Source organism: Lactuca saligna, chromosome 8 (genome assembly GCF_052625555.1).
Source record: "Lactuca saligna cultivar CGN05327 chromosome 8, ASM5262555v1, whole genome shotgun sequence".
Lineage (NCBI taxonomy): Eukaryota > Viridiplantae > Streptophyta > Magnoliopsida > Asterales > Asteraceae > Lactuca > Lactuca saligna.
Window position 1 is genome coordinate 37,610,693 of NC_136424.1, and position 11,297 is coordinate 37,621,989.

The window sequence follows — 11,297 nt, forward strand, 5'->3', positions numbered from 1 at the left end:
GAGTTTTGTGCTTAATTGCTTAATTATGTGGTTTGATTAATTAAGAATAAAAATAAGCGTCAAAATTTAAGTATAAAATAAACTTGATATCTTTAGATAATGTTGTAGTAGTTGAAAAAAGGTTTCCGAAGATATAAAGAATGCCGAAATCCGAGTTATAACGAAGAAGTTATGACCTGTCGAAGTTTCGCGACAGAACCGGCAACGCTGAATGACGTAAAAAGTGCAATTTACGTTAGAGCGATATTTAGCCTTAGTGATCTAAATGAGATTCGAAGATCTCGTTGTTAGTATCAAAGCAATAAAAAGTTAGGTGAGAACGGATATCAAACGAAGAAGTTATGAATTTATAACGAAATTTTCTGTCCCGGCCTATTAAAAATAAATAATAAAAATAAATTCAAAATTAGCCGACGGAGTCTAAATGAAAGTTGTAGAGCGTAGTCTCACCTTCGTGTGGATATAAAGAACGTCGAAAACGGAGTTCGTATGAAGAAGATATGAATTTTCGAAGTTTATTAAATACTCCCTCCGTCCCAATATTATTGTCCACAGACAAAAAACACACAGATTAAGAAAAACATTAATTACCACTAACTTTATTTAATAAAATGACAGTTTTGTCCTTACTTTGCATTTAATGTTCCATTAAATGCTTAGTTAGTTAATTAATAATGAGGGGTATTTTGGTAAAAATGCTATTTATTTTTAGAGGTGGACTATTATTTTGGGACAAACCAAAAAGGAAAGATGGACTATAATTTTGGGACGGAGGGAGTAATTAATAATTAAATTTAATTATTAAACCTCGGTATTATCCGGAGGCGAGTCACCGGACTCATCCGGAGTACGCCCCGCGTACAGCGAAGAATGTCGACACTCGCACTCGAGGACTTCGGATGACGCATGCGCTTACGAACTCGGAGCAGTACGCCCCGCGTACTGCTGTACGCCCCGCTTACTGCGAGGCCTCAGCCTCCTATAAATAGGATGCGAGGGCAGTCGGCCAAATTGCTATTTTTCTCTCTTCTCTCTCCCGTTTTGCATCGATTTGCATGCCAGAAATACCCCGAAGCCCCGGTAATATTCCCGAGTCCCGAAGCAAGTTCCGAGATCCCGAAGATCCCGAGAAGTGCGGTTTCCGAGCCGAAGCTCTGCCCGCGAGAAGTTCGATTTTTGTAGAGATCTTCTAGATCTGCTGAAGATTACTACTTCTACAAGCCGTAGTGCTGTCCGATCATCTTTTGATCAAGTGAGTGTGTAGTTAATTTCTTCTAACGCATAATTATGAAGTATTTTATACGAAATACGTGTTATGTGTATAATTTTGTTGTTATGTGCGTCAATGTATATTCACTCTTTTCAATCTCATAGATCTGAATTGTTTTCTATGAAATACGTGTTATGTGGGTATGCCTCATCTGTTATGTGAAATATGTATTGGATGAAAATGCTATACAGGTTTTAAACTATGTATAAAAATATATATTTTTATCTACTAATATGTTGGGTAGAACATGGGTAGATAGTTGGTGTGTAATAAACAGATGAGAGGCCTCGATGTTGTTGTTGTTGACCTAGTTATTCAGCGGAGTATGGATAACGACCACAGACTCCTTCTAGACAGTCTCGTGGAACGCTAGCAGGTTCATAACCTGTAGGTGTTGTGAACGATGTGTTCACCGGTGTACTGTATCCCCCTCATGGTTGCCTTTAGGATATCTATTGTTGAGGAAACCCCTTAGCAGTAACGTCCGTCCCGATGAAAATCCTAGATTAAGTCCCTTGAGATAGATGTTGTTTTAGCGACGTAAAGTGAGGATAACGGGAATGGGTAATCGGGATAGTGATTGGTTGGTGAAATTAAATATAATTTATTTATTGTGGGTTGAAAACCCTATATGCTCACCAGATTCCCAAGCCTGACCCACTCAGTTTTATTTGTATTACAGGAAGTGACGCAAGGGCGTAAGATGGATGAACCATCAAGTTGTTTTGTTTACAAGTCTGCATATGTATATATTTGTTGAATGACTTGTAATGTTATCGTTTATGCTTATTGGTCTGTATCGGAACATGACACCTCGAGTTTTGATTATATAATGAAAATACATTTCTTTTATGAAATGCTTTGATAAATATTGTTTTATCATGTTTTGTTTTTGGGAACAAATTCCGCAACTCTTTCAAATCAAAAGGATTTACTCTAAAATTAATTTAAAAAGCATAAATGAAAATCGGTCTTTTCTGGCCGTGATTTTGGGGATGTCACATATGCCCAACGTACTCAAGGAATTATTTATATAATAATGTAACTTCTTTGAGGGTTTCAAGTCAAACCTGGTTTAGGGTGTTACAAAATAACATAAAACTCTAAGTTCTTAAACCATTAAAATGATTACAACAAATTACGACTATTTTACAATAAAAATCATTTTTTGCAAAATAAACTAATTTTGTAGTTCTCATCACACCAATGTTTACTTTAGTAGTTTTGTAACATAAATTACTTTATTTTGTTTTAACTCCAATAAGTCACCATTTTTGCCAAAAACACAAATACGTTATCAACATATACTTTATGATTTTTAGCACACATTAGGAATCTTTTTAGTTGAAAACTTGTTTCTTCTTCAACTCAAGACTATGATGTAAGAAATTATCCAAAATGTAAACTTAATCTAGCAACATAAACCTTATAAATCTCGAGTTTATGGTGTATTTGCATGAAGTAATCAACATTTCAACCACAATATGTAAGATGCATGCTATTATCCAAGGGTTAAACACATTATCCACCGATACATAGAATTATCCATTGTTTAAATGAGATTTTGACTTGTATTCCCCTCCCCCCCAAAGAGTATGAAACACACGAAAATGAGTGGGGTATGAAGCTTACCTTGAGGATTTTCTAGACGTAGAAGAAGAAGAAGAAGGAAATTTCTAGCCTAGCTTGTGTTCTTGGTGAGGTTCTTGAAACGGTGGTGTTTCTAAGAGTTTAACACACAAGAAAAGACTGTAAATGGAAGGTTTTAGCATAAACATGAAACAAAACACTTAGAGTTTGACATGGACTTACCAAGTTCTTGAGATTGCTTGAAGGACTTCACAAATGGCATGCACCTACACAATTTTTTTTGAGAGAAGAGAGGGTGATGTTCTAGAGAGTTAAGTGAAGAAAATGAGATTTTTGGAGTATGTGTGTGTGTGCGGCCGCATAAAAGAGGGAGAGGGGGGGGGGGTAGTAGGGTTGACTTCTTCGAAAGGTGATAGGAGGTGCATGGTTTCATGGGAGGTAAAGTGCCTTGTTACATGCTAGATAATCATGAGGTGGCATGCTCATTATTCCATCCTTTTTCCCTTCTCTCTCTCAACCTCTCTCTTATTATTATTATTATTTTTGTTTTTTAAATATAGCTAAGCCAACCGAACCAAAGAGGGTTCTCGGCCCAAGGGTGGCCCAAAAATAGTGGGCTTCGATTTTCGCTTGGCCCAATACAAATTTTCGACCCAAAAGGAAGTTTCAATAGAGGTTTTCAAACCACTAATACTCAATAAAAGGTTGTTGGTCCAAATAAGGAGTTTTCGGCTCAAATGAGGCCCAAGTGTGGGTTTTCGGACCAATATAAAATCCAATAGAAGTTTTTGGCCCATTAAGGCCCAAAGAGAGGTTTTCGGCCCAATAAGACTAAGTGAAGAAGTTATTAGCCCAATAGGGCTCAATAAAGAAGTCTTGGTCCAATAAGGGTTTTGGGCTGAGAATCCTTGGGCTAAGGCCCAAAATTGATTGGACTTGGCTTATTGGATCGAGTTTTGGACTTGCATGAGGTTGTTTCAGCTTGAATCATAATGTATGAACGTAGGAACTTAAATAACATTGCAGTTTGAATTTCACTAAATGTAATGTTGCAAGGTTACATAGAGGTAATTGTCTTGTACAAGGATCAACATCTTAACCCTAATTTGCCGGTTGTGACATGATATAAGCCTGACTTATATGTATTTTGCCAATTTCTTTTTTACTTTTGGATTTGAACAAATGATGTTTCTAAATGAGATCAATTACATTTTTATAACTCACTTGTTTTATACTTTGATAGAAAAGTAAGTATTTATAAAAGGTGGTCAATTAGTTAAATTTTTATAAAACACTTTTGGTTATAAAAATACTTTGTGTCAAAACCTATAGAACTCACCAACAATTTTGTTGACGTATCTTAATGCATGTATTCTCATGTTTATTAACAGGTTAGAAAAATTTGCATAACAGACTTTATATTATTTTACTATACCATTGTAAACGTCGATCTGTTAGGTGTCTGTAGTGATTTAGCAATAGTCACTGTCGATGTAATTTATATTTCGATAATAATAGAAGATTTTATTTTGTACTGTTCAATGGATGTTCAATAACTGTGATCACTGATTTACATCGCGCACCTTGGCGTTTCCGCCGGCAGCCGGGGTGTGACAAACTACATGATCTTTCACGTGTGATTTCTTCTTGCCTTCAATATCTACTCCAAACGTGTCTTTTATAAAGGGCATGCTCAGTGAACATCACATACTTACTTCTAATAAACCTTCTACTTTGATTAACCTAGAAACGATATCCCACTTTATCCATACCACAACAAATAAACATGCATTTCGTAGCCTTTGTCTTGAGATTGTCTCTGTTAGTATCCTTGATCATGACATACGAAACATATATGAAGAATCTCATGAATGTAAGAGTCACATGTCGACCTTGCCATTCCTCTTTTATAATCTTGAACCTTATCCAAATTGAGGTTCCATGATTGATTAGATAAGTTGTTGTATGTGCTAAATCTATCCAAAACCTCTATGACAACCTTGCATGGAGCCGCATACTATTTTCCATTTTATTCAATGTTCCATTCATTCTTTCTACAATATCATTTTGTTGAGGTGTCTTTGGAACTGTCGTCATCATCTTGATCTATTCTCAGCACAATAATCAATAATTTATTTATTGCTATACTCTTCCCCATTATTCGAATTCAAACACTTTGATCTTCAAGTTAGTCTCGTTCTCTACTACAACCTTCTACTTCTTAAAGATATTGAAGACCTCAAATTTATTTTGAACAACAAATCTAATCTACTTCTAAACTATTCCTAAATTCCATCTATTTCCATGACGGGACATGAACCCTCGACCTCAAGAAGGAAAGATAACACTTGATACTGCTGGGTTAGAATCCATTTGGTACCCCTTATATATTTTTATATAGTATTTTTATAGCCTTTATATCTAATCACTTGGACAACACCATATTTATTGTCACATCATCACTCACAACACAATATAAACAAATATATTTTTGTAGGTAAGAGGAATAACACTTACATAGGAAAAGGGAGGGGGAGGGGGGATAATAGAATCACACATTCAAATAATATTCATTATATAGTCTACATAGATTATAGATTAATCATTTACAAAATCCAAATGAATGAACACAAAGTATTCATGAGTAATTATACTTAACATCATCCATATTAATAATTTACTTATTCGTAGGCCTGACAATGGAGCGGGTTTGGAGCGAATCGGTCTAGATCCAAACCCTTTTAACAAATTCAAAATCTGATCCAAACCCACTCCGTAACCCGCAGGGTTTTAAATAATCAGACCCATACCCTTATCCACCGAATCAACGAATATCCAAACCCGCCCCGTAACCCAAAGGTTTTTTAAATAATCAAACACATTTTAACTAATTCCTAAAATAAAATGTCTTAAATAAAAAAATGTATACTATATCTTAATACTTAAAATAACATTTAAAAAAAAAATTGATTTAGAAAAGGACATGACATACTCGAGGAATTTCAACCAGAATTAAAAATCACTATTGCAACAACTTTGAATTGATTTATGACTGTCGGTTGTAGTGATAGCGAATAACAATTGCCAATTTTTTTCATGTTAAAAAATGATTAATTGAATTAGAAATGGATATGACGATTTTTGATGATTATAAATTGAATGAAATTATGATTCTTGATAGAAGTCTATAAGTTTAGAAACCGACTTATCGATTCCTATGTAAAAGCGTTTTTTTCTTTGGCCTTTGCCCTTTGAACTTTTGATTGGAATTAAAATTAAACTTTTACAAAATATAAATGTATAATTCTAAAATTTATATGGGGCGAGTTATAAATGGAGCGGATCGGTGATGATCCATACCCGACCCATTTAATAAAAGGGTTAACGGGTATGGATCATTAACGGGTAAACGAATCAAAAACTACGCTCCAAACCCATATAATTCTTACGGGTTTTGATCGGATCAGGATCAAAACCTGCTCCATCGCCAGGTATACTTATTTGGATTCATTATGTATTCAACATGTCATCTGTTTCTTTTGCCATATCCATATTTAGATGTAATAGTTGGCAGCGGCTTGAATTTGGCTAAAGTAATATATTCTTAATACTATCATAATTACTTTTAACTTGTCAACATTGTTTTAGAAAATGCATTCTAGGTCATAAAACTATTTTGGATGTGTTATTTAGTCTGTTGAGGTTTGTAACATCACATCATCGTCTCTCATTGGCACAAATGTAAGAATTTGAGCCCTATTTAACCACGGTAGGAATTGGGCCAATTGGCCATAAGTCCATAACATCGTCACATTGGCCCTGATCCGTTTAAAGTTAGACAATCATCTCTTGCATTTGCCATGTTCTCAAATCTCACCGATCTCATTGGTCGGGTGCTCGATCCACGCTTTGTCAATAATCCTAAAAATTATGTATAAATTGTAATCACACGTGTTAAATGCCATGCCATAATTTGGATCAAACTTTCTCTTTTTTTCCCATGAAGTTAAGCCATGCTGGCAGTGGGCCCTTGTTTAACCAAAAGGGTGTCCAAGAACATATACCCTTTAGCTGGCTTATAAGTCCCCTTCATCTTGAAGCCTTTGCAAAAGCAAGTCTCCCTTGATACCAAACCTATGATCACAAGCAAACTTTATACATTCAAAGATTCTTCTGTGACACTATTTATTCACAACATCTAAACAAGATCATATATATTAAATATAACTCCACAAAAACAGCACCTTAACTGTTTCCCAACTCTAATCCATCAATGGACTACTCCTTTCCAAGGGAGACCTTATGGAGAACTGCCTCAAAAATCACCATTTCAGCGCACCTGTTTGGTATCTTAGCAAACATCCTTATGCTTATTTGGTTGTTGCACTATCGTGAAGGCATGGACCTTGATTCATCCAATCCATATCGTATATTCAATGTAAATCACTCCCATTCATGTTGATTATACTAACTGAAACTTGTAAATTTCGATTAATTAAAGTTATCGATCATCATGCATATTTCTTTGTACAGGTCCACCCTTTCCTAATGTTCTTCGGATTCATATTCCTCATTGGTGAAGGTATGTTTGTTTTTTTTTTATTAAAGTCCAGATGTTAATGCATTCAAATCTTTATGTGTGTTGTTGGAGCAGCGATGATGGCATACAAGACAGTTCCAGCAGATAGGCAAACACAGAAGTTCGTACATATGTTCTTGAACCTCTCAGCTCTTGTTTTGGGCATTGTGGGGATACATGCGACATTTAAGTTCCATGATAAGATGAACATGCTCGATATGTATAGCTTGCATTCTTGGATTGGCATCGGCACATTCTGTCTTTTCATCTTGCAGGTAATAAATATATATATATATATATATATATATATATATATATATATATATATATATATATATATATATATATATATGTTCTTTTTGCATCTTTCATGTATACTTACTTTATCAGTATTATCGGTAAAGATTATCTTGTGATTAATCTTCTAACTACACGTGTTTGCTTGTTTCTTGTATCTTTGAATTGGACAGTGGTTATTTGGGTTCAGTTTATTTGTGTTTCCACAAGCATCAGCTGTGACAAGAGCAAGACTAGCGCCATGGCACGTGTTTGGAGGAAGAGCTTTGTTATACATGGCGATATGTGCAGCTGAAACTGGACTGATGCAGAAATTCACGTTCTTGCAGCTCACCAACAACCGAGAAAGTTATTTGATCAACTTTCTTGCTTTGGCTATCCTTTTGTTTGGGATCACAGTTGATATTTCTGTCTCTCTTGGTCGTTTTGCTTGAGTGAATATTGAAGGGTGTGATAATTTTTAATTTGATTTTCGGGTTTGTTAAAGGAATTTCATTTGTATTAAAGATTTATTGGTTGGTTTTGTGTTCCATGACTTCCTTTGTTGTTAATATCGTTTTTACAATCATTTGTACCTTAGCTCCAATCCAACCAACTATCCAAGTCCCAAAAGAGGGAGGTACGATATATATGTAGGAAACCTCTACTCAAGGATAATGAGATTGATTTCATTGATGATTTGACATAAGGAAAAATTTAAGCCTAACATGAGCCCACACTAGAGTATACTAAACATCACCCACAATGAAGAATAAAGAGTGATGTGTGACTAAAAAGAAAAAACATATACACACAATAAAATTGAAAATAAAGCGGGATAGAGGTAACCAATATAGTGAGGAGAAGATACTATTAATACAAGATGAAACTAGAGTAATATGATAAAAACTATGTGACAAACACAAACAATAGAAAGGAAACAACTACCTAGGCCTATACAAGTCCATTATCCGAATTTTTAGCCTCGATCCACACCCTTTTAATTAAGGTCATGATCTCGATAAGAGCCAACTCCTTCAAACCTAACACTATAATCTTTAATGTCACCTTCACTAAATGTAGAAACACTCATTGTATGTCTTCCAACACATTTTATACTCTTTACATTCCCTTCCCTCATTTACATAATAGTTTTGTTAAAAGTTAAATAAAGAATGAAAGTAACTACCCTATTTCCTCTTGATATCCTTATCTTTCACTATAATTCAACTATTGTCATCTCTCTCTCTCTCTCTCTCTCTCTCTCTCTCTCTCTCTCTCTCTCTCTCTCTCTCTCTCTCTCTTTTCAATTTCATTTGTGTTCAATCTCATGTACATCTCTTCATATGCCATAGACTTTACTTTAGCTATTTCTTTCGATGCCTCTTGTTTGGCCTCCTTATATATTTCTCCATCCTTAGTGCTTGATAAAAGCTCCTTATATCAATTTGTTATAGCTTGAAAGTCCTCATTTCACCATCATGATTCTTTATGCTCCGTAACCTTCCTTGCTGACATCCCATGTGTGTTTTTGGTGACTTCTCTAACGATGCTGACCATATTATCCTATAATTGCTCAATGCTCCTCAAATGAATGACTACAAAAATTTTCTTCTAGAGTAACATTATCCTTATAATTGCTAGTTGCCATACCCTTTAATATTTTCCAAATAATCCTTGGTCTAGCTACCTTGGCTCCCGATGTTAGCTCTTACTTAAGGGTAAGTTCATGAACAATCTATGTTTTGATACACATACTTCCCCATATAACACCTTGTAGTTTATGTACCTCCTAATGTTTCATTTATATACTTTTATGTAGTTATTTTGGGTACAATGCCCACACCTTGGAATATAATTAAGTGCACACACCTCTTTCTAAATAAGGAGCTTGAGACCAACAAATCATGTATGTGTGCAAACTCATGCAATTATGACCCTCATCATTCCTAGTACTAAAACCGAAACCCTCATGCACACCCTCATACATATCAATCTCTCTATCTCTACAAACATTAAAGTCTCCCCCATGACCATTATTATTGGGTTATTAGAGGTCTTAAAGACCATAAAGGCGCAACAGAAACAATAAATATAAATGGAAGAAACAAGAAAATATACCCTTGTAGTCCTTTGAAACCTTCTTTGATCTTAATGGAGAGAGAGAGAGAGAGAGAGAGAGAGAGAGAGTGCTAAAAACCTAAAATAAAGCTCATTTTCATAGTCTCAACCAAGAAAGAAATCAACATCACCTTTAGATCCAACAGACACCATGAACACCGAATGCAGAATTTGAGATTGATGAAAGTGCACCGTGTACATAGACCGATGCGTGCACCTTTTGAGAATTGTGAGGGTTTCAAGAACGAGAGAGTGGCTGCCGACTTTAGGCTTTGGATTAGTGAAATCTCCATCATCAAATCCGACCATTCGGACCATTGACCCCATTATTTATAAGGAAGAGTTTTTGAACTCTTAGGGATAATTACTTTGTCACTCAGTAATTATCTTAAAAGATTTTACTTTCAAATCTTTAAGCCTCTTAAGTCTACAAATTATTTATTAATCAACTAAACCATTAATTAATTAACAAACTAGAGTACTAACTAGACCCCAAATAGTTAGTAAATTTTCCTATATGTCAATGTGAGACTCAATTGCCATGCAACAACTTCGATGATATTTTCAAACCTTATATAAAATAATTAAACAATGATGTTTTTTAACGCAAAATGGAAAGTATATGTTGATGCAACATAGTCATATGCAAACTCTTCAAAAAAAGGTTCCATTTTGGCAGCAACACATTACCATCCAAGAAAGCGTCGGATATCCAACCAACAAGTCTATTCAAGTATAGTCATACCAACAGGAGACCAATATCCAAAACAGAAAATCTGTAGTTCGCTCTTCAATATTGCACAATAGCAATGGCATAGGAGGTGTCTATCAAGATACCAGATGTTTCAATTCGAGTGACTCAAATTGCAACTAGATATTTCAGCAAATTATATGTGAGGTTCAAGCTAATAGGTTCAAAATATGATCATACGTGCCGAATATTTAATACTCCATTCGTCCTAATATTATTATCTACATACAAAAAACACACAGATTAAGAAATACATTAGTTACCATTAACTTTATATAATAAAATAACAGTTTTGTCATTATTTTGCATTTAATGTTCCATTAAATTCTTAGTTGGTTAAGTAATAATGAGGAGAGTATTTTATAAAAATGTTATTTATTTTTAGAAGTGAATTATTATTTTGGGATAAATCAAAAAGAAAAAACAAACTGACGAAAAAGTACTTAAACATATATGAGCCTCATATTCACTACCCCATCTTGATCAGCTATAATATCTTTGCCTTCCTTGTAATACTAGTTTAGATTCTAGTAGCCCTAGGTATCAAATCAGTCCTGGAATTTGGTCCATGGGAATCTTGTTGTTCATCACTATCCGTTAAAATTTCCTCCTCCAATGAATTTTACATGAACACAAAAGTTATGAGCATTGTCGCCTTGTCGGGTTCTAGTCTCTTGCTATCATCTATTATTGTCATCAATCATGCCAAC

The 11,297-nt window shown here is 34.7% G+C and overlaps 1 protein-coding gene across 1 annotated transcript; it reads left to right on the forward strand.

Moving 5' to 3' along the window:
• Nucleotides 1-7,080: 7,080 nt before the first annotated feature.
• LOC145011465 (putative transmembrane ascorbate ferrireductase 3) lies at nt 7,081-8,266 on the forward strand. Its single transcript, XM_078970194.1, has 4 exons — nt 7,081-7,298; nt 7,394-7,442; nt 7,515-7,714; nt 7,910-8,266. The coding sequence occupies exons 1-4, from the start codon at nt 7,134-7,136 to the stop codon at nt 8,168-8,170; spliced, it is 675 nt and encodes a 224-aa protein (XP_078826320.1). The 5' UTR covers nt 7,081-7,133; the 3' UTR covers nt 8,171-8,266.
• The last annotated feature ends 3,031 nt before the right edge of the window (nt 8,267-11,297 follow it).

Coding starts and splice junctions, on each gene's coding strand:
- LOC145011465 (XM_078970194.1), top strand. CDS start 7,134: ATGGACTACTCCTTTCCAAGGGAGACCTTATGGAGAACTGCCTCAAAA. Junction 7,299..7,393: donor ATCCATATCGTATATTCAAT/GTAAATCACTCC, acceptor TTCTTTGTACAG/GTCCACCCTTTCCTAATGTT. Junction 7,443..7,514: donor CATATTCCTCATTGGTGAAG/GTATGTTTGTTT, acceptor TTGTTGGAGCAG/CGATGATGGCATACAAGACA.